Source organism: Zootoca vivipara, chromosome 6 (genome assembly GCF_963506605.1).
Source record: "Zootoca vivipara chromosome 6, rZooViv1.1, whole genome shotgun sequence".
NCBI lineage: Eukaryota > Metazoa > Chordata > Lepidosauria > Squamata > Lacertidae > Zootoca > Zootoca vivipara.
In genome coordinates, this window is record NC_083281.1 from 39,240,048 (window position 1) to 39,264,342 (window position 24,295).

A 24,295-nucleotide genomic window follows, 5' to 3' on the forward strand; every position below is an offset into this window, starting at 1 on the left:
TTTTCTCAAAGTGCCCCTTTTCTAGAGAGAAGCACATTATTTTCTCTTACGTTTACTCCTGTGGACTTGAAGGTACAGTCAAACCTCGGTTTGCGACCGTCTCCGTTTGCGACCGCTTCAGTTTCCAACCACTGTGGACCCGGAAGTGTTTACATCCGGGTTCCGCAGCGCTTGGATGTGCAGAAGTGATCAGTCCAGTATACCTGAAGGAGCGTCTCCACCCCCATTGTTCTTCCCAGACACTGAGGTCCAGCGCCTAGGGCCTTCTGGCGGTTCCCTCACTGCGAGAAACAAAGCTACAGGGAACCAGGCAGAGGGCCTTCTCGGTAGTGGCACCCGCCCTGTGGAACACCCTCCCATCAGAGGTCAGATAAACAACTACCTGACATTTAGAAAATACCTAAAGGCAGCCTTGTTTAGGGAAGTTTTTAATCTATGATATTTGGTGTATTTTAATGTTTGTTGGAAGCTGCCCAGAGTGGCAGGGGAAGCCCAGCCAGATGGGCGGGGTATAAATAATAAATTATAATAATAATAATAATAATAATAATAATAATAATAATAATAATAATAATAATTATCATCTGCGCAGTGTGTGCGTGCGCAGAAATGCTCTATTGGCGCTTTGCACACACGCAGAAGCGTGCCTTCAGCGAGCGACCGATTTGGGGAGCGACCGGCTCCACGGAATGGATTGTGGTCGCAAACCGAGGTACCACTGTACATTGAAGGCACATCTTCCTAGCAATAGCACCATATCTGGAATCCTTCCTCCAAGGAACTCAAGGCAGCATACACAGCCTCCCCCTACATTTCATCAGTTCAACAACCCAGTGAGGTTGGTTAGGCTTTGTGTGTGTGTGTGTGTGTGTGTGTGTGTGCGTGTGTGTGTGTGCGTGTGTGTATGCATGCGAGAGAGAGAGAGAGAGAGCGCACAAGAGAAGGTTCCAAGGCTCCTCAATAAGCTTAACAGTCATGGAATAAGATGACAGGTACATTTATGGACCAGTAACTGATTGTCATGCCTAATCCAGACTCAAGCCAGGATTACTCCTCTTTACCTAAATACCCTCAAATCCCAATTCCAGTGCTACCCCAGACACCTCCAGCATCTCAGAAGGAGCCATGCCAGGCCCATATGCAGCAGAAGATGTGAAGGACACGTGGACCAGGGTTCCTGCCGCACTTGGGCAGCCGACTCACCTGCGGAATAATGGGGTGTGGGTGGGTCAAATTACCTCCTAGTCCCTGGGAACGCAGGCACTAGAAGGTGACGGTGCAGTTGGACAGCCATTCTTGGAGGGGAAACATACCTCATGGCACAGAAGAGCCAGGGTTTTTTGGTAGGGGTCACATGGTGGGAAGCAGGATAACAAAGGGTTTGGTAGCCGTTCATCCCAAGTGAGGGGTGTGTGACCTAACTAAGCTTGGCAGGGCAGCTTACTTTATGGTCATAATCCCTTAATGCGTTAATTAAACCTGTTGGTTATATGAGGCTGGGTATATCCCTCCAGATACTGTGTACAGTTCAGGTTGCTGTATCTCAACCAAGATACTGTAGAGCTGGAGAAGGTTCAGGAAATGATCAAGAGGTTGGAGCAACTCCCCCTTGAGGAATGGTGAAACTTCTTACTCTAGAAAAAGAAGGTAAGTGGGGACATGATAGGGGCATATAAAATTCTGCAGTGTGGAGAAAGTGGATAGTCATCTCTCGTAATAATGGCTCCTGGAGTGAACAAAAGTTGAACGATGGAATTTGCTCCCACAAGGGCTAGGATGACTTTAAAAGCTTAGACAAGTCAATGGAGGAGGGAAAGGCTATCAAAGTCTATTAGACCTGATGGTTAAGTTCTCCTGCCACTATTGGAGGCAGCATGCCTCTGAATTCTACTTGGCTGGGATGCACAAGTGGGGAAGAGTACTACAGCACACAGTTCCTACTTGTGGGCTTCGCACAGGAATCAGGTTGAGCACTGTGAGAGCAGGATGTTGGACTTGGTGGGACTTTGGCCTGATCCAGCAGTACTCTTCTTATCAGGGGTGCAGGAAGGGAGGTGCGGTGGGGGTGGACCGCCCTGGGTGTCTTCACTGAGAGGGGTGGGTCGCTCCATGCACCCAAGCAGCTATCCAAAGAGTCTCCTTCTGTGGAAGTCTTTAAGTGGAGGCTTGACAGCCATCTTTCAAGAATGCTTTGATGATGTTTCCTGCTTGGCCGGGGGGTTGGACTGGATGGCCCTTGTGGTCTCTCCCAACTCTATGATTCTATCCCACGCCTGGGAGGGCACCCTCCGTGCCCTGTGCCCCTCAGGAGCACGCCTGCCCTGGGCAGCAGGCACATGCTCCACTGCTGCTTCTTATGTTCCTAGGGTTACACAATGAACTTCATGGCTCAGCTGAGATTTCCCTTTCCAGGGAGATCACAAGACTACAAAACTTTGGGCGGTATCCAACTAAATCATACTCTGTGTTAAACCCATTAAAATCAATAGACTTAAGTCCATTGATTTTAACAGGTCTTAATTCAGAGTATGACGGATGTACCTACTGAGGTAAGGGTGTTTTAGTGGGTCTGGAATTTATGTGGCTAGTAAGCGAGGGAAATCCTATTTTACGAGTTTTGATTTATCTGTTTTATTGTCAAATCACTTCAGGATGTTTCATGGGTAATAATCTACAAATGAAATAACAAAGCAAATTAGAGGAAGGGTCGTAGCTCAGTGATAGAACATCTGCTTTACATGCAGATTCAATCCACAGCACCTCCAGGTATGGGGGGAAGTGCCATGGAGAGCTCCTGCCAGTCAGTATAGACAATTCTGAGCTAGATAGACCAATTGTCCGACTCACTTTGTTGTTGTTGTCTAGTCGTTTGGTCGTGTCCGACTCTTCGTGACCCCATGGACCATAGCACGCCAGGCACTCCTGTCTTGCACTGCCTCCCGCAGTTTGGTCAAACTCATGTTCGTAGCTTCGAGAACACTGTCCAACCATCTCGTCCTCTGTCGTCCCCTTCTCCTAGTGCCCTCCATCTTTCCCAACATCAAGGTCTTTTCCAAGGATTCTTCTCTTCTCATGAGGTGGCCAAAGTATTGGAGCCTCAGCTTCACGATCTGTCCTTCCAGTGAGCACTCAGGGCTAATTTCCTTAAGAATGGATAGGTTTGATCTTCTTGCAGTCCATGGGACTCTCAAGAGTCTCCTCCAGCACCATAATTCAAAAGCATCAATTCTTCGGCGATCAGCCTTCTTTATGGTCCAGCTCTCACTTCCATACATCACTACTGGGAAAACCATAGCTTTAACTATACGGACCTTTGTCGGCAAGGTGATGTCTCTGCTTTTTAAGATGCTGTCTAGGTTTGTCATTGTTTTTCTCCCAAGAAGCAGGCGTCTTTTAATATCGTGAGTGCTGTTACCATCTGCAGTGATTAAGGAGCCCAAGAAAGTAAAATCTCTCACTGCCTCCATTTCTTCCCCTTCTATTTGCCAGGAGGTGATGGGACCAGTGGCCATGATCTTGGTTTTTTTGATGTTGAACTTCAGACCATATTTTGCGCTCTCCTCTTTCACCCTCATTAAAAGGTTCTTTAATTCTTCCTCACTTGCCATCAAGGTTGTGTCATCTGCATATCTAAGGTTGTTGATATTTCTTCCGGCAATCTTAATTCCAGCTTGGGATTCATCTAGTCCAGCCTTTCGCATGATGAATTCTGCATATAAGTTAAATAAGCAGGGAGACAATATACAACCTTGTCGTACTCACTAGAATATACCGTTTTCAAAATATACTATTTGTTAATTGCTTTTCGTTTGGGATTGTTCATGATGGAAAGTGGTACAGACTGTAAATGCTTTGAATAAAGACAGGGAAACTTCCTGCCTAGCAAGTGGGTCAAGGCTCACAGTGTAATCCTTGTGATTATGATGCAACTCTGTGTAGTGCACTTTGGCACACAGAAGATCCCAGGTTCAGTTCCCAGCATCTCCATGCACGGCTAGAAATGAATGACTCCTTTCTGAGGGCATGGAGAACCACTGCCATTCACTTTGCCATACACAGTGTGGTGTAGTGGTTAAGAGCTATAGACTCATAATCTGGTGAACCGGGTTCGTGTCCCCGCTCCTCCACATGCAGCTGCTGGGTGACCTTGGGCTAGTCACACTTCTTTGAAGTCTCTCAGCCCCACTCACCTCACAGAGTGTTTGTTGTGGGGGAGGAAGGGAAAGGAGAATGGTAGCCGCTTTGAGACTCCTTCAGGTAGTGATAAAGCGGGATATCAAATCCAAACTACTCTTCTTCTTCTTCTTCTTCTTCTTCTTCTTCTTCTTCTTCTTCTTCTTCTTCTTCTTCTTCTTCTTCTTCTTCTTCTTCTTCAACAGTTCTGGGCTACATGGCCCAGCAGACCATTATCAGACAACTTCCTGTAACATAGGAAGCTGCCTTATACCAAGTCAGACCCTTGGTCTATTTAGCACAGGGTTGTACATAGCAGAAGGCTCTCCAGGGTTTCAGACTTGGGGACATTCCCAACTCTACCTGGAGACACCAAGGATTGAACTTGGGGTGTATTTCATGCTATGCATGTGCAGAACCACTGAGCTATGGCCCCTTTAATAGGATACATAGGGAGCTGCCTTATACTGAGTCAAACCCACTGGTCCATCTAGCTCAGTACTGTCTATGCTGACTGGCAGCAGCTTTCCAGGGTTTCCGTCCCGGAGTCCTTTGCAGCATGCCAAGGAGAGAACCTGGAACTTTCTGCATGCAAGGCAGATGCTCTGCCACTGAGCTATGGCCCTTCTGCTATTAACCTATTGTGATGCGGTGCCTTGTGGAAATATAGGATGGCATTTGAAAACAAACAAACAAACAAACAAACAAACAAACAAACAAGGCAGGCTTGGTACAGTAGATAGGCACCCATTTCCACTTTGGGAAAGCTTCTTTCACAGGTAGCAACTGAGAAAGGGAGAACTGAGGTCAGTTTCTCAAGATGCCAAATATGCCACAGGCTCACAAAAAGCAGGTGACAGGGGATCTGTGCCACCTACTTAATGGCAATTGCCCCATCAATAGCAGTTAATTAGCCACAGGGGAGTGGTGGATTTTGCCACTGCTTGCAGAGTTCCAATCAAATTTGGAAGAAGGACTAAGTTGTGGCTCAACAAGAAGAACAAGACTCAAATGAGAAATGGCCAGGTGGAACTTAAGCATAAATGTTGTGCAAGAACTGGGCTGATCCTTATAATGCCCTGTCGCAAACTTGGTTCTTCTCCTGAACCAAGAGGGAAGCAAGGGATGTCTCCAATGCTGGTTCTATTCAGAGTAGATATTTAAATGAATGAACATGATTCAGCTAGGTCCATTCATTTCAATGAGATTGATATCTCAGTTGGTAGAGAATGTGACTCTTAATCTCAATGTTGTGGGTTTGAACCCTCCATTGTGTGAAACAGTCCTGTATTGCAGGAGGTTGGACTAGGTGATCCTCATGGTCCCTTCCAACTCTACAAAACTGAATAGGTAAAGGTAAAGGTAAAGGGACCCCTGACCATTAGGTCCAGTCGTGACCGACTCTGGGGTTGCGCGCTCATCTCGCATTATTGGCCGAGGGAGCCGCCGTATAGCTTCCAGGTCATGTGGCCAGCATGACAAAGCCGCTTCTGGCAAACCAGAGCAGCACATGGAAACGCCGTTTACCTTCCCGCTGTAGCGGTTCCTATTTATCTACTTGCATTTTGACGTGCTTTTGAACTGCTAGGTTGGCAGGAGCTGGGACCAAGCAACGGGAGCTCACCCCTGTCACAGGGATTCGAACCGCTGACCTTCTGATCAGCAAGCCCTAGGCTCAGTGGTTTAACCCACAGTGCCATCTGGGTCCCTGAATAAGATAGACCAAACATCTTACTTAGTCTGAGGCCGCTTTCTATGCTCCTACATTTGAAATATGCATATTATGCTGGAACTGCTGGAAATATCGGTTCATGGTGATTTCAGCCATTCATTATTTTATTGCAGATAACCAGAAGCACCACAACAAATTGGGGTGTTAGAGGAGCGAGTACTACCTCTGGTGGGGGACAAATTGTGCTCCTTCTGGGATAGATCATCCACCATTTGTCCCCACCCTGCACTCAGCTCTCACCTGTGGCTCCTAGTAGCTGTCAGCATGCGACAGTGGCCACACCCTGGGAAATGGCTTCGACTGGCTAGCTAAACCAGGTGAGGGTAAGCAATGGGTCTCAAACCCTCAGTGAGTTAGGGACTTCCCCTGCATGCAAAGACGGGCTCTGGAGGATTGAGAGGCTGAGACCAATAGTGGGTCCAACAGTTAAGAAGGCATTCTGCATGTGCTGCAGAGGGGAAGTGCGGAGCAGATGGGGCTCATCAACCTGGGAAGGGAGTCCATATTGGAAAAGGAAAACACTGATCCTAAACCTCCACTGCCTTCTGGGATATTTCCAGAAGAAGAAAAGGCTAAGGAGTAAACCCTACACAAATCAGGAGTGGAGTACCTAAGATGGTTGGATGGAGCCTTGTACACTTCCTTCTGGCAATTCCAGCAGCCAAGCTGGTGTCAAACATATGGCTTTCCTTTCTTTTGGACCATATCAGTGAGGCTGAGAGTGGGTCTTGTTGTCTGGGCAGCCCTGGACCTTCATACACATTGCCCAAGCTTGCATCCTTTGGTTTGACTTCACATCCAGAGGTGCACTCCTTTGTCTCTCGAGACAGATGGATACCAACAACCACAACAGATTCAGAGATTCTCTATATGTTAACTCAGCAAGATTTTTTTATTCAATTGAAAGTGTAGACAATAGACGTACCTTTCCCTCACCATCTGTTTGTTTTGTAACACAAAAAAACCTTAATTAAAATCTTTTTATAAAAAAAAAAAGCCAGGGGAGGTAAATCACAAACCCAGGAAGGAAGATTTACAGTGCAATGTTATCTGTGTCTACTCAGAAATAATCTGTATTGGATTCAATGATGCTTACTCCCAGGTAAGCGAGGTTAGGGTTGCAGCATTAGTTGGGAGTTTTGAGTACAGCTGGGGTCAGGGCAGTCTTAAGCCTATCCAGCGCCATGGTTCAGTGATCCCTCTGGCGCCCTGCCCCCCCTTCCCAGCCGGAAAGCCAGAGCAATGCCCTGCTCTGGGGACGTGTGTGTGTGTGCGCGCATGCACTTCATTTGAGCGACTGCGCCTCGTGCGACACTGCACGAGATGCCAGACCTGTTGCCTCACTTTCCTGCACTTTTGCAGAGTGGCGGGTGAATGCAGGGCTGGCTCTGGTCAGGGCCACCTTAAGCCTCCTCCAGCGCCCCACCCCCTCCCTTTCCCAGCTTTGCTGCCGGCAGCTTTGCAGGGCTGGAGGAGGTGGGCAGTGGCTGGAGGGCAGCTCCTCCAGCGGGGAAGAGTTGGAGGCTCCGGGCATGGTGCTGCTTCAGTGCAGCGGATGAGGGCGCCGCGCCCACCCTCTGCCTCTTGCCTGGCGCCCGTGCCTCGGTGGCCATGGCAGGCGGAGGCTCCAGGCGCGGAACTGCTTTGGCGCGGCGGGCGAGGGCAGTGAGCCGATGCCAGGAGGCACCACGTCCAGCCTCCGCTTCTTCCCAGGCGCCCTCCAGAACTAGGCGTGAACTTGGCGCCCTGGTTCCCCACGCCACTTGCCTCTATGGGCAAGACGCCCCTGGCTGGGGTTCATTAAACTGAAAATAATGCTAAGAGTTAATGACATGAAATAATTGGAATGTTGTAGTGGAATATGTGAAAACAGAGTTGGAAATAACTGGGGCAGGGATTGATTCAGTTCTCTCTCACACACCCACACCCACCTACATATATGATATTTTTAAAAAATATTCTACATTTTATGTTCAGCAGTTAGATTTAGTAGGCAACATTCAGTGATGTCTGCCTCCTTGAGTAATGGAAAGCTCCTTGTGCAAGGGGACTGCTGTGGAGAGTCTGCCCAACAATTTGGAATTGGGGTCACACGGTGACCTATAGTGGGGATGAGAGGAAGGAGAAACCCCGCTTTCTGCACAGAGCTGTCTGCTTGTGCTACATTGGCTCTCACCCAAAGTTTTGTATACATTCATATGTATGTATACATTTATTGTGTAAAGCTAAAGCTAAAGGACCCCTGGACAGTTAGGTCCAGTCAAAAGCGACTATGGGGTTGTGGCACTCATCTCACTTTCAGGCCGAGGGAGTCGGTGTTTGTCCACAGACAGCTTTCTGGGTCATGTGGCGAGCATGACTAAACCGCTTCTGGTGCACTGGAACACCGTTTACCTTCCTGCCACAGCAGTACCTATTTATCTATTTGCACTGGTGTGCTTTCGAACTGCTAGGTTGGCAGGAGCTGGGACAGAGCAACGGAAGGTCACCCTGTCACAGGGATTCTAACCGCTGACCTTCTGATTGGCAAGGCCAAGAGGTTCAGTGGTTTAGACCACAGTGCCACCCGCATCCCATTTATTGTGTATGTTATACAGTATATGACTCAAATATACAGTATATGACTCAAATTGGTATGTTGCCTGTCCCCCCCCTCTCTCTCTCATATTAATAATAAAATAATAATAGAAAATGTGTATATTTTTCAGAATAAGAACTGCAATGCTGCAACAGGACTAGACCAACACCATTTCTTCTCCATTGGTGATCTTTATTTCAATATTGCTTTTCACTCCTGAGATCTTAGTACCAAGTATGCCAGCCACCTTTCGCTGCTGGTGGGGAGGTCTTAAAAAAATTGACTAGATGAGTTATGGGACAGTATACAATGTAAGTGGTTTAGATGGAATGAGCTGAGGGAACCAGTGAATTTTGAAATGACTATTTAATACACTATTCTTGGGTCAAATATGGACACCAGAAAATCCAACAGCCTGACCTGGATTGGAGCCTGATATAGGCCATTCCTTTCTCCATCTCCATCTTGCACAAAGGGATGCAAGAAAGCACTATTTTCTGTTCCATCACATCTTTTCCAGATGCAGCTCTGTTCCCCTCCTGCTGCACTTTGGCTTCTGACAGAAAACGGCATTATTCATCTCACTGTGGCACAATCATGTCATTCTTCCCTATTCATTTTAATTAAAAGGAAACATAATACTTTTTTTGGGGGGGGAGAAAACACCATCAGTTACACATCATTGCATATCATTTGCTGCAGTGATTTCCTTTCCAGACATGGGATGAATAAGTGCACACCAGCAATGTCTACTGTTTTCTTTGGAATACCCTGTCATGCCTTCTGGCATACCATGCAAATGTCCTGCCTGGCAGCAGGCACTGTTCATTCTGAGGTTTCCATTACCAAATTTCCCAGGATTTAATTTTGACCGGGTAGTTTATGTGCTTAGAGTTCTCTGGGAAAATGGAGCAGCCTTGAGGATGGAGGTAGATGGTTTGTAATCTGCACCATGGAACACCTGCATACCCACTTCATTTGAGTCATGCTTGCTGTTGGGCAGAGAGCAAGTGTCCTCTCTCCTCATCCATTCACTGCCCTGCCTCCTGTGGCTTTCATTTCTGGGCTGAAGGCACTCCATACATCGTTTCCCAACAAGGTAGAAGGCTTCAACAAGGCCGAGGAGGATGCAAACACAGGTAGTGATGATCATGAAAAGGGTGAAGATGTTCTTCTCTGTGGGCCTGGCTATGAAGCAGTCTACAACATTGGGACAAGGTTCGAGGGAGCATTTCACCACACTGGGTAGTGTGTAGTTTGGGTACACGTGGTAGAAGATGAAGAGGAATATAATGTCCACAGCAGACTTGAAGATGAGGCTGAAGAAATAGGTCCACCACAAGCCTCCACGCTTCTTGCCAGGAGGATAGCGCAGTGCATAATCTGCTCCAACCTTCTTCCTATATTTCTCCAGTTTGGCTTCTCGGTAGGCAACATGCATGATTACCAGCAGGGAAGGACAGGTAACCAGAATGAGCTGTAGGGCCCAGAGGCGGATGTGGGAGATTGGGAAGAAATGGTCATAGCAGACGTTTGGGCAGCCTGGTTGCTCAGTATTGCAGTCAAAGTCCTTCTGGTCATCTCCCCAAACCTTCTCAGCTGCCACTATGTAGACTAGAAGCCGGAAGATGAAGACCACTGAGAGCCAAATACGTCCAAAGGCTGTGGAATATTTGTTTGCCCCGCTCAGGAGCCCTTGAAAGACTCCCCAGTTCATGGCCTTTGGTTTCTACTTCCAATTGCTGAAAAGACATGAGAAGATGGAGTTAGGAATGCTATAAATGTCTATGTATGTCTAGCAAAGCAACCTCTAAATCAGGTCTGTGGAACCCGTGTTGCTGAACTACAATTCCCATAATTCCTGGCCATTGGCCATGGTTGCTGGGGCTGATGGGAGTTGTAGCAACATCTGAAGGGTCAAAGGTTCCCCACACCTTTTTGAATTTGTCAACAACACCTTGCTGCTAGTCCTGACTCACGTCATAGAGCTGGAAAGACCCGAAAAGAACTGAAGCTTACCTTCACTTTCAGTCTTGCATAGCTGCCAAGTCTTCCGCTGAAAAATGCGAGATCAGCAGTGGCGCGGCACTGGAAGTCGCTTCTACACATGTCCAGACATGCGTAGAAGCGACTTCCGGTGTCGCGCTACCCATATCTGGGCACTGGAAATCGGGCGGCGCCAGGACCCAAAATGGAGCCTCCCTGGCAGGTAGGAAATCCGGGGGATTTACGGGATTTTACCCAATCCGGGCTGCCAGCGGGAAACGGTTTAAAATACGGGGGTTTGCCGTGAAAAACGGGAGACTTGGCAGCTATGCAGTGTTGCCCTCCAACCATTTCATGTACGAGCTCCATTGTCTTTCCATATCCATTCTGCCATGCCTACCCAATTTGATCTCCCCTCCTGAAGGTTCATATCAGGTCACAGTAAAAGTCATAATTCCAAATATATATATACAGTAATTACGATAATCTCTTAAGTGGCGTACAGACCTTACAGCAACAGAATGAAGAGGAACATAAGTTAAAATTATAAATTCAGACTTCAGTTAAATGCCTGCTATGATAAAAAGCAGGATTATTGTCCCTCTTCTCTCTACCACCAGTTACCCTTCCTTGAAAAGTGTGTGTCCATGAGCTTCACCTAGTTTTTTCCCAAGCTTTCTCAGAATAACAAACAAATAAGACTGCATTGTGAATATTTTCCAGAAAAGTTCAGAAGAAATTAATGGCTTGTAAGGCAAACTTGGCCCACCACTAATCACAGCATGTAGAACTTTCTGGGTTCATCTGTGCCCCTCTCCTCACCACAAAGCACAATTGATTTAAGATCCAGGGCTAGAAAACACCTACCGGTATAGTGATTTATGGACCTAATAGTTTTCAAAATCCATTCATTCCATTACTCCCACACCATGTGCCTCTCACCCAGAGGATTGCATGTTTCAACCAATCTTGCCGCATGTTCTTACAGGCCAGGAAATAACCCATATACAACCCACCCTGCCCTCATCTCCCTAAGAAGGAAGAAGTGCTACTGGAAGGAAAGAGTCTCCAGGTTTTCTCAATGTGTAACAGGTGTATGTGTGTGATGAAGGTGCCTAAAATTGATCATTGATGAGAATAATGGTGTTGCAAATTCTCAAGAGTGTCTCAATTTCATTCTGCTGTGAAACATTGGGTACTTGGCATAGCTGCCAAGTTTTCCCTTTTCTCGCGAGGAAGCCTATTCAGCATAAGGGAAATTCCCTTAAAAAAGGGAGAACTTGGCAGCTATGGTACTTGGCATCTCATAGGGTGGGTACTTACACAGTGCCAAAAGAGAGGGCACCGATTTGCATAGATGGTTTGCAATATATGGTGATTCACATAGTTTGATGCAAATATAAGAAGAAGAACAATTAAGCAGAAGTACAATATATTTTGCCATATATTATGGTGCTGAAGGAGACTCTTGAGAGTCCCATGGACTGCAATAAGATCAAATCTATCCATTCTTAAGGAAATCAGCCTTGAGTTCTCACTGGAAGGACAGATCCTGAAGCTGAGGCTCCAATACTTTGGCCACCTCATGAGAAGGAAGACTCCCTGGAAAAGACCCTGATGTTGGGAAAGATTGAGGGCACAAGGAGAAGGGGACGACGGAGGACAAGATGGTTGGACAGTGTTCTCAAAGCTACCAACCTGAATTTGACCAAACTGCGGGAGGCAATGGAAGACAGGAGTGCCTGGCGTGCTCTGGTCTATGGGGTCACGAAGAGTCGGACACAACTAAATGACTAAACGACTAAACAACAAGAACAAAAAAGGAAGGCTGTGACTAAGTGACCTATATGTTTGCTCAATTGACTGTCTGCCTCCTCACTATTGATGGGCAACTTCAAGACCTTTGTTTTTCCTTCTTAGGGTTTCGTTACTTGGACTTGGACTAGGTAGCCCTTCAAACTGGGGATGTCCTCTTTAATGTTAGGACACATGGCAACATTATCATCTCAGGAACATGGGGCTGACAATTTCTGGATCCTTAATAGAAGTGTTCTGGTACTGGGCAGTTATCTGGAAGAGAGGATGGGGGCAGAGTCCATTGATTTTTGGTGATTCTGAGGTGGAACCCAACAGATTTTGGCAAAACGTCCAGGGAACAGTTGCATCTGAGTCTTCTCTCTAAAATGCTAAGTCAACATGAATGCATGTGCCTATATGCAGTGGAGGAGTACCAACGTATGAGGTCTCACATCAACTGATATAAACAAAAAATAAGTTTGCCACCAGGCAGAGTTGGGGAATTATTTCACATTTCAATGTTGGACAAAATTAGGGACTCCCCACCTGCTGGAGTATCTCTCTTGCTTCAGGCTTCCCCTTTATTTTCTGAGAAACAAAGCCAAGCTGAACAATGAGAGCTTGAGAGGGCAGGACTGGAGAAGTGCAGGGAATCTTTCACTTTGACAGAAAGCTCTAGCTTTTAGTCACAGTGAATTATTTTCCTGGTGAACTCCAATCACAATAATTGGATGTGTGTTAAGTGAACATGAATTTTAGCTGTTAAAGTAGGCTAAAGATGTTGTGCAGGTAGACTACTAGGGTGGCCTGGTGCTTACTGAGTCATTTCTCTCTCTCTCTAACAATTAAAATAATAGAACTCTCTTTTATTCATGGAGGGTATTTGCAGAAAAAGTAACAGTGAGAAAATGTTGACTTTTCCATTTTTTAAAAAATAATGAAGGTAAAATCATCCAGCGCAATAACTCTGAGCTGGGATAGCTTAGTGTTGGTACAGAATGAGACTCTTAATCTCAGAGTCATGGGTTTGAACCCCATGGAGGGTGCAGGATTCCTGTCTGAGTTTTGGTGGGTATCCAATGCAGGGGCACCTCCCACATGTCCCTCAAACTGAGTGCCCCTCCCCCCAAAACTAGGGCTGTGTGTGATTTCTGTTCCTTCCTCCAAAGCCTGTCCTTGCAGGAGAACCACTCACCTATCTCTCTGAAATTTGGAAAGCTTCATCCCTTCAGAAGGGGAGACCATGTCTGCAATCTGCATCCAATTCTGGCAGAAAATAAACAATTTAGAGACTTTTAAATATATAAATTAGAAAATAAAGCTCCCCTGCACAAAAACTCCTGGCTGTATCTGCATGACAATTGGCAGGCTTAATCCACTCTGGAGGGGCTCATTTGCTTGTAAATTTCACCCATGTATGTGAAAATATTTGCTTGCTTGTTTGTTTTTAAGTTTCCCCATTTTTTTTGTTTCCAGATTCTCTGTAAAAGTCAATGGGGGCAAAACAAAGTTTCAGATTTAACATACTGTAAAGGATTTGGAGCCAAATAACAAACCGTATTGGAAGAGCACAGAATAGATCTGAAAAAGATTGGGCTGCTTACGAATGCTACAGGTTTAGATACGAGGTGAATGTTGTGGTCACTGCACAACTCTACTCACCACCTCAGTAAATGAGAAGATAAAATTAAAACTGATGTTTCCCTCTCCTTTAAGTATCCCTTATAGAAAAGCACAGGGCGAGAGACCAGGAAGCGGAAACAAAATATGTCTTGACAAAATGATTCATCTTTGATCCATAAAACCAGCCGAGGTTTACTAATTCATCGCAGACCTAGCACAAAGACCACAGCATAAGAATTTCCATGCTAGAGCAAAAGGAATTTCCATTTCCAGAACTTGTTTACAACCACAGCCAAGCTTAGGCCTCCGGATGCTCAAAAGCAGGGTGTGATGGTGGTATTCTGCCCACATGTTAGGAGTGACAAATCTGTTGATTTTGGCTTCTCTCAGTTCGCCCCATTTTTGAATCAGTTGCTAATATTGTTATGAGTTTGGAGTGCCAGACTCCTCTAATCCCCAGATCCAGCAAGTGTTAAAATCTGGGCTAGTCTCTTCATGAGGTGATATCCTGGATGATGAGCCGTTAAGGGGGATTAAGTGGCTCTGTGTGGGAGATGGCAGATGGGTGGGATCCCTCGCTCAGTTTACAGAGAGTGAGAAGGACAAAAGCCAGGGATGAGGCTTCATGTGTGCAGGGATTTGACCTTAATCAGCAAGCTGGAAAGCCAGAGAGGCAGATCTATGCTTGATTTCTGTTTGAATCCAAGGCTGCAGCTATGAGAGAAACAAAACCTTTTTGGTTGATGCTGTGAGCCTCTGCGTTGTAGGTTCAGGTTGCATATGTGTAAATAAACCATATATCATAAAGGCACCAGACTCTCTGCTACGCTCATTCCCAGAAGGAAACACAGTCTCTGGGTAAGTGTCTGGAACTCCTGGAATCTCACACCGCTTGGAGATTGGGGTGATGTGTAACAATCTATATATCCACATAAACATTTGTAGTTTGGGGCTCACTTCTCTTAATATACTGATTTTTATATGTGATTTTCCCCAGTGCACACCTTATTACAAACAAGTTTCTCTAATATAATGCATTTTTGTACATTTTTGCATGCGTGGGTGGGTGCAAGAGCTACATCACAAAATTCAGAAAGAATATCTATGTTTTCCTTCACATATTGGTTCAGGAAGTGCAAAATGGGTAGGTCCTGAATGACCTTCTCCTGCATCTCTACTAGGGCTGGGCGAGTTATCGATATATCGCCGGGAGGACTTTGGCGGAGAGAGAAGGGGCGGGGGGCAGTCATTGCTTGGAATTGCTGTTGTGTGATCTCTGTGTGATCACTTTGTTCACTCTCATTTTGGGGCACCAGGCAAAAAAACATTCCTCCATTCTCAGGCCCATAGCTGTCAACTTTTGGATTTGAAAATAAGGGATCAGCAACAGCCTCACCTGTCCCGGACAGTCTATGGTATATACTGTATAACAATCCAGGATAGCAGTGGGAAACGGCGCTGGAATAAGGGAATTTCCAGCCAAAAAAAAGGGAAGGCTGACAGCTGTGGCTTGGAATAAGGGAGTTTCCTGCAAAAAGGGAGGGTTGGCAGCTGTGCTCAGGCCTTTGGCTAATTAAACATGGCCTTTTAAACTACGTGTGTGTGGTGGGCGGGTGTGTTATTGTTTTTGTTTGTTATTACAGTATGCATTTTTGTGTTTTTCTATTCTAAACCACCCTGTGATCTTTGGATGAAGGGTGGCATATAAATTTTATAAAATAATCATAATTATAATAATTATACAGCATTTATAAGGCACCTACGTTTGTGATGAATTTAAATGTAATCGCTAATAACATAATGAATATTCCAGTGCGGTAGCACCTACTCCCTGCAACTCCCTGCCTCTTAATATTAGGCAGGCATCTTCAGCTGTAGTGGTTTCAATGCATGATAAACACTTTTCTTGTTTGAGCAAGCCTACCCTGACATGTAATTTTATTAGGTACAGTACATTTCTTTTTTTTAAAAAAAACCTGATTTTATCTATGTTTTAATAAAATCTTATTTTACTTGCTTTGTAAAGTGTGCTTTTATCAGTATTTTCCCATGAATATTTGATTTTGTTTTATGTAAACCATTCTGGGGTTTCTGTTGATTAATTAGTTGATAAATCTTGTTAAATAACGTAATATAAGAAGACTCCTACTGGATCACACCCAAATGGCCAAATGGCCAATTTATTTATGAAACATCTAAGTTGCGCACTCTGCTTTGCTTTGTGAAAGCCGTTTTTATTGAAGATCCCGCCCTCTCTCGCCTCCCTATTTGCTTTACACACTTTCCTAAAGCTTAAGAGACTTGATTGCCATTTTCATCCCTCTCCAGTCCTATCAGGCTTTTCTTTGTGTGTTTGCCTTCCTATCCAACTCTACAACTTCTTCTGTGCTAGTACATGATGCTATGTAAGGCACCCCTTATCCAAGAACACAAGATTGCTTGCATGAAGGTAGGAAAAAAGGTTCACATGTTAATGCACATCTGAAATAATATGCAAACTGGAATACAGTTCTCCCCTTCAAAATTTGCACTTCTCCATATTTTGATTCAGAACTCCAAACAAACAATGCATTAAAGATGTGCACAAAAGAAGACTAAAAAGTGCAGTAATGAAAACAACATACAAAAATAGAGGAAATTTAAAGAAAATCGCTTGCAGAAATGCACATACTAGGCAAAATTGTATGCATCTCTCCTTTTGCCCCTTCACAAATACTTTAGATGCTAAAACTGACTGTTAACTGGTTAGATCAGGTGTGGGGAATCTCTAGCCCTCCTGATGTTGATGGACTACAACTCCCATGGCCCCTGGTCATGCTTGCTGGGGCTGATGGGAACTGGAGTCCAACATCAACTGGATGACCATTTTTGCACACTCAGTCCTGAAGGATGTGCCTTGAGAGATTGTGCTGAGGAGATAAGACGTGCAGTTTCATGGCCAAGCTCCTATCCCAATCTATTTCCTTCTTTTGCAAATAGTTTCATCAGACAAAGGTGAGTAGTTGCCAGGTCCAGCCTAACAAGCACAATTAATGGAACGAGGTGGCAGTGGGAATGAGTCACACACTCTGTCTGCATCATCTGGGTCAGCACCCCCTCCTACTCTTACCACAGTAGGTGAATCAGCTGAAGCAACAGGCTCTTCAGCTCACTGTCCCTCTCTGGGCCAAGAAACAAATATAAGTGACGAACCAAAACAACCAAGAGTGCTCTAGTTGGATGGATGGACCAAGCTTCCCATTTCTATTTCTCATTTTCCCAAGTTCTCCACATTTCCTCATCAGTTTGCAATTGATATAAGTAAAAAACAAACAAACAAAACTGATCCTTTTGCCTTATGGGGTACCAAAGAGCCCATATAGAGTCCTTTTGTAGGTTCTCTATCGGTAGGAGAAAATAGCAGACCAACCAGAGAATATTGAGAAGCAAAGCAGCTAGTAAGCCTGATCTTTATTAACTGTTGCAACAGGGTGCTCCCCCGCACACAGGAGGGAGGAGGAGGACCCAGAACAAAGGTGTGCCCACCCTTATTTAGCCATTTTAAATTGCCCGCCCTGGAGTCCAAGACCACCCCCAGAAACATCATACTTACATCACAGAAGGGGTGTAGCCCAAGACCACCCCCCAGATACATCATACCTACATCACAGAAAAGGCGGTCTACAACAGAAATCTGAGTGCATTGTTTATCTCCTGTCTGGCAAGTTACCTGATTGCATTATCTGGGTTTTGGCCACTCTTTTGTTATTATAACTACTTAATTCCTGAATCTAGGTCACAGGTCACACGTTCACACCCTGTTCATATCTTGAATGTGCCCTTAAGACAGGATTTGTGAGGACAGGATTTGTGAGGAAAGGGACAATGGGGAGGTTCCTCACTTTGACCTTGCAGAGAAATATTTGAGGTCAATTTATTCAGGACCTTTTCTGTGGGGTTTCAGACATGTGGTTTATATATACAGTTATGAACATTTTTTTTAATACATGACCTTAAAATTTTTATAACACAATATATTATTATTTTTAAATAAAAAATTCCTCATGAAAACCCACCAACATAAAAACATTTTTGCACTCTGCAAAATCTGGGAGAAGTGTGATTTTCAAAGGAGCCTGCATTCCAGTTTGCATATTGTTTCAGAAAGTGCAAACGAGTTTGCCTTTAAATGATAACTGAATCAAATTTCTCCCCAAATGTTCACATTTGGGAAAAGACAGAGCCCTGAGCAATAGCCACCATCTATTGGCCTCTGCCTTCCTGAACTGCCAGCACAGGACAATTGAGCAACCTTGGCTCTCCAGATGTTTTGGAACTACAACTCCCATGATCCCTAGCTCACAGGGCCAGTGGTCAGGGATCATGGGAGTTGTAGTTCCAAAACATCTGGAGAGCCAAGGTTGCCTATGCCTGCCTTAGGGGAATGAGAAGAAGCACTAACAGCTTATTCTAAACAACTTGTCTTTTCTGTTCTATTGTAACTTTAAAAACAAAACAAAAAAGGATGCTTATTGTTGTAATAAACTTATATAAGCTGACTCAATCAGTCAGTCATCTGCAATGAGCATTCTTTGCAAGAATCAACAAACTGAAACAAAGCAGCAGGATACCAAGATCACATCCTGGAATGGGGTGAATTCAAGCATCATAAGTCCTGGGCACAGTGTTCCAAGCAAACTGAGTGCTCCCATTTCGCAACAACATCCAGTTAAGCAGTGCCTAGTTATAGAAGGAAGAGGAGGGACTGGTTGGCTAATTCAGAGTCACTCCCAACTCGAGATACAAACATTGTGTTAAGTGTACTTGAGTGTAGTGGTGAACTGGTAGATCATAGAATCAAAGAATTGTAGAGTTGGAAGGGACCTTGTGACTGCACAAAGCTCCTGTGGTCCTTCAGCAAACGGGGTTGTAGTGAGAGATAGAGGAGAGATTTATTCAGTCCCCCTTCTTCAGCAGATAAGAATTGACTTGAGACTCCTGAAGCTGCGTGTGGGTCACAACACACTTGGCTACAATTTTGAAGTGTAACTTCAGGTGCTTAAAATGACCCATTAATTTCTCGTTTTTACATTGGAAAAAGTATACAAAATCATAGCTGCCAAGTCTCCCGCTGAAAAATGCGGGATCAGCAGCGGCGTGGCACTGGAAGTCGCTTCTACGCATGTCTGGACATGCGCAGAAGCAACTTCCGGTGCCGCTCTGCCCGATTTCTGGTGCCCAGACATGGGCGAAGCAGCACCGGAAGTCGCTTCTACGCATGTCCGGGCATGCGTAGAAGCGACTTCTGGTGCCGCGCTACCCATGCCTGGGCACCGGAAATCGGGCGGTGCCAGGACCCAAAATGGAGCCTCCCTGGCAGGTAGGAAAACCGGGGATTTACGGGATTTTTTCCAATCCGGGCTGCCAGAGGGAAACGGTTTAAAATACGGGGGTTTCCCACGAAAAACTGGAGACTTGGCAGCTATGTACAAAATGTGTGATTCATGGGAAATGCCATGAAAAGCATTTGGAAATGGATGCTTGATGGGTAAAGGGCATCTTACATTAAAAGTGAGAACAAAATGCATACAGTTTGAACGTGGACTTTTCAGGCAGCCTTCAAAAAAGAAATCCACACAAAATGTCACATGACAGGCTTATAATGGAACACCAGCAAAACTGAAGGGGCAGAAAATTATTTGACCGGAGAACTGCATTGCAAAATAATGTGCAATTTTTGGAAGAATGCTTGTGTTTTCCACATCAATCTGCAACTTTTTCAATAAAGTGCATGAAACTTCACTTTACTTTTGTATATTCAGGGAGATGGGCCAGTATGGTGTAGTGGTTAGAGTGTCATACTTGGGAGACCAGAGTTCAAATCCCCATCCAGCTATGGAGCTCACTGGGTGACTTTGGGTCAGCTATTGTATCTCTTAACCTAACCAACCACACAGGGTTGTTGTAAATATTAAATGGGGAGGGGAAAACCATTTATGTCATCTTGAGCTTCTTGGCGTAAAGTTGGGATGTAAATAAGGAATCTGTACACATTTTACAGTAAAAGACACATTTTAACCTAAAATATGAACTTTTGTATGCATTTTGCTACTTTTCTTAAGCCAAGAACTGTGTCCCAAAACTTTGAGAAGTGTGAAAACCTAAGGATGGCTGGCTTCTGATCCATATATTAACCTGGACAGTGTAAATTAGGTTGTTTTGCTTAAAATGCATATAGTGAAATATTTGAGCACCCCAAATTCTAGTCACCTTTTTGTACAATATGTAGGTGGAATGCAATTAAGCCAAGGAGGAAGTTTCCTACATGGCTGATTCAGCTTTTCAATCCAGGAGGCCATTCCCTGAAGGATGGGAAGTGACATATCCTGGGAGGTAAAAGAGGTGACATGAGATTTTAAGTACTGTACCCATCTCATGTCTGGACAGTTCCAGCACCCGTCTTCTTGCTGTTTCCTCAAGATGACCTGTGGACAAAATGGTGCTGTCCTGTGTTTGGGGAAGAGCAGGTGTGCTTTGTGGAAAACACCACATAGGCCGTCACCCTGTGTCTATTGCATTATTTGAGGGGAAATAGATATGAGGTTGATGGAAATAGTGGAATCTGGGCGCTCCAGACCCCACCATGCGGCACACAGCAGTAGAAAGAACAGAGGTGTCCTAGCCATAGAGACTAGTGGTGCGGGAAACCTAGCCATAGAGACTAGTGGTGCGGGAAACCACAAGACCCCCCCAGCCCTGTCCAGCTTGTCTGGAGGGAAAGGTGGGCGTGTGGGGGGGGGCGCCAGACAGATCCTTGCACCACGGCGCCAGATAGGCTTAAGACGGCCCTGAGAAAGAACATTCAGATGGAGCTGGTACTTGCAAGAAACATTGGAGAATGGAAAGGTGTATTGCCATGGCAGAACCTACATGCTGGCAGTTATTTAGATCTTTTTGTTACAGTAGAAGAGATAGTGTGGTACAGTGGTTAGAACCTTGGAGACCTGGGTTCAAAACCCCACTTGCCCATGGTCGTTACAGATCGGCAGCCAGTGTAGATCTTTGAGAAGAGGTGTAGCATGTTTGTAAGATCTCACTACTCTCTGGAATCATATTGCAGCATTCTGCACTGACTGCAGAGTCTGGTCCAAGTGCAAGGGAAGCCCCACATACATTACAAAAAGTTAAAAAGACACCTTAGTGTATTTTACACCCAGGGATGGGGAACCTGTTAGCCCCCCAGATGTTGTTGGACTCCAAATTCCAGCAGCCTCAGCTAGCATGGCCAATGGCTAGGAAGAAGGAATTTTAGTTAACAGCATCTGGAGGCCAAAGAAGCCTGCCCTAGTGACTGCATGTGGGATACAGCTGTTTGTGCATATCACATTGACTTAATGTTCATGCACATGCATTTATATTCATGTGCAACAGAGATTCATTTACCTTTCCACTCCAATATTTAGCTCAGGGGAGGAAGCTGAATCATGAAAGAGGACAACCCAGTGCTTGGAACAAACGAGTTCAGCTGAACAAAGTTCACAGTTCAAAAATCTCCGGACTACACCTGAAGGTAATTCATCGGTGAACTAAAAGTCAATTAAATTCATTTTGGGGCAGAACTTTGAAAGATTTCTACTTCATCTTCACGTTCATGCTGTTCCCCCAGCAGCAGGAAATCTGAACTCTTCTTTTCATTTTAAAAACAGTAAGTAAATCAGATATTGATAAAGCTAGAAAGCAAAATATTGAGGCAATGTATTAGGGCTTATTAGGCAGATATACAGGTGCTGCTGTTGTTAAGGATGTTTAGTCATTTAATCACTGTTGCTAAACAATCAGAAGGAAGGAATGTAAGGCACTTCCTGTATCTTCCCTGCTGGAGAGATCCACTCTCTTCCAACAGGAGCAGCTTGGGCAGAAAAATACAGGTACAGGAACAAAGAGAATGATGCCATGTGCCTTTAACAGCTGTGTGGCTGGCACAAATTAAACAGGGCAAGCCTTTTCTTTTATGGAAATACAATAATAAAGAACACTTCACCTGTTTGTTTGTCTGTCTGTCAGACATCTTGTGGCCCCTGACTTACTGTTGGACCCTGTAATTCAGCACAGCACCTTGCAATATTCCGAATGTGGAGGATGAAGTTTTTAGGAACTAAAAAGTTCATTAGAATACAGCTGAACTGAATAGCTTGCTTTGTAAAAAAAAAAAAAACCTAGTTCCTTTTAAGTATGAACTTTCCAAGCACTGGCACAACTCTAGCAATTCTCACTTGCAAGATTTGAATAAGGCACCCCTTAAAACCAACAGTGAGTTCTCAGGCACAAGTAACAGAAAACTGGGACCGTCCCTTGTAAACAGGGAGAGCAGGAGCATGTAGGATGAAGCTGAAGGTGAGGAGAGAGTGAGAGGTAGGGTTTGGGGTGAGCCAGCTAGTGAGGCATGATGGGTCTGAGGCAGTTCAGACCTTCCTTCCTTCTTTCCTTTCCATTGTTGAATATTTCTGGCGTGATGTAACTCTCTTTGGCTTGCATGACATTTTCCCTATTAATCTTTACTCAAGAATACTTTTCTTATTATTGTGGAAAGGCATTTTTTTAACCAAAAGGCGGAAGCAGCCCACCTCACCATTCACAGTGCACACCTTTCATGAACCGTAAAATACTCACCTTGTGGATCTGGAGGTGGGAAAGGGTGGGGTGCGCAAAATTTGCCATTTTCCCTACTTCCCAACTCAAGTTGCAGAGGAGACTACAAGTCCCATGCTTCCATGCCATTTGAACGGTTACGAGCGACCCTAGGGTTTTGAATGTTGTGCTTTTGTTTTCTGACCAGAATTCCACTGGGATCTGCTAGGCACTGATGAACAAGATCTACACTTCCCCACAAGGTCCCCACAGCATCCACAAGCACGGCAAACATGGAAGACATTCCACCACACCCACCCAGCTTACAGAGGAGAATATTACTCATGCATGTTTCTTTGCAAAAATCCAGATGAATCTCTTTGCCGTTTGCATGCTGATACCTTTACAGCCAGTGTAAATTAAAGCATGAGGGGGCTAGAGTTTGCAAAATCCAGTTCCCCTCCCATGAGATAAGTGGTGCTTCTTGGGCTCTCCAAAGAGGGAAAGGTTTTCAGGGTAGCCTCAGTGGCAGCCTGGTCCCACATTGCAAATCTGAGTTCCAGCCCTGAAGCCCTGAAGAGTCATTCCATAGGAACATAGGAAACCACTTCATACTGAGTCTGCCCATTGGTCCAACCTGCATTGTCTATACCAGGGATGTCCAACCAGTAGATCATGATCTACCAGTAGATCCCCTGCTGATCCTGGTAGATCGCAGGATCCTTATGTACAAAAAGTTCCGGGGGGGGGGGGAGCTTAAAAGCTCTGTGCAATCTTCCCCCAAAAAGCTCAACAACTCTGGGCACTTCCCTCCTAAAAAAAAAAGCTCAACAACTCTGGGCAATCCACCCACCCTACGCATACTCCTCCTTCCTCCAATGACAATGGGTAGATCACTGCCAGTTTTTTTTATACTGGGAGTAGATCACAGTCTTTTGGGAGTTGGACATGCCTGGTCTATACTGTACATTGACTGGCAGCAGGTCTCAAGGATTTCAGAGGGGTGTGTGTGTTGGGGGGGGGTCTCTTTTCCAGCTGTAACTTGAGTTGCTGAGGGTGAAACATGAGACATTCTGCAAGCAAAACATACGCTTTAAGCATTGACTACAGACTTTCCCTGTTATGCTTTTCCTGCCCCCCCCCCCAGCAGCTCAAACTTTCCCCAACAGACTAGTTTACATTTCACCCTACAGTGGTGATGAGAAGAAACCACAAACACGCTTACCTGGTAAGAGTCCTGGCTTCCTCACAGACCTTTTCCCAGTCTGCTGCTTCCTTCCGAAGCATTTAAAAAATATTTTCGCTAGTTAAGAGCCATCAAAACTCAGAGGCTCCTCCCGGCACTCTGGGAGTGAGGACAAGGCAGAGGAGGCGGAATCTCCAAAAGAAACATTCTATGGGTGGAGCTTTCTAGCACACTCTTGGTTGCTAGCTGTCAAGGCTGGGGAATGCAGAGAGCTATACCAGGTAAACAACAAGGGCCCCCATCAGACCAGCAGTGCAGAATCTATCTGGGTAATCTGAGCAGCCAGTCCCACGATTGCAGGAGGTAGGGATTTGAGGGTTAGTCCATTCAGTCCCCTAAAAGAGACCCAAAATTCTGCTACTTTTGCAAACATTTCCCTAACTTGTACAATTCCCCCCTCCCCACAAAATGCACATTTTATCATGCATTTTCCTCCAAACACATTTTTTGGGGTAAGCATTGCAAAATTCAGAAAAGCACACTATCCCATTTAAGTGACTTCAAAATGGGTATATTTCGAAGAACAGCAAACTAGGTCTGTTTACTTTAAAAT

General features: G+C 45.1%; 1 protein-coding gene across 2 annotated transcripts; it reads right to left on the bottom strand.

Moving 5' to 3' along the window:
* Window positions 1-8,610: 8,610 nt before the first annotated feature.
* Window positions 8,611-24,053, bottom strand: LOC118087623 (gap junction beta-5 protein). 2 transcript variants are annotated; one of them, XM_035120451.2, is made up of 3 exons: window positions 23,722-24,053; window positions 13,462-13,532; window positions 8,611-10,225 (listed from the first exon to the last, which is right to left on the bottom strand). In XM_035120451.2, the coding sequence occupies exon 3, from the start codon at window positions 10,198-10,200 to the stop codon at window positions 9,364-9,366; it is 837 nt and encodes a 278-aa protein (XP_034976342.2). In that variant the 5' UTR covers window positions 10,201-10,225; window positions 13,462-13,532; window positions 23,722-24,053; the 3' UTR covers window positions 8,611-9,363. The 2 variants fall into 2 exon arrangements, with proteins under 2 accessions (XP_034976342.2, XP_034976343.2); XM_035120452.2 differs by lacking the exon at window positions 13,462-13,532 and having other exon boundaries at window positions 23,722-24,052.
* Window positions 24,054-24,295: the final 242 nt, after the last annotated feature.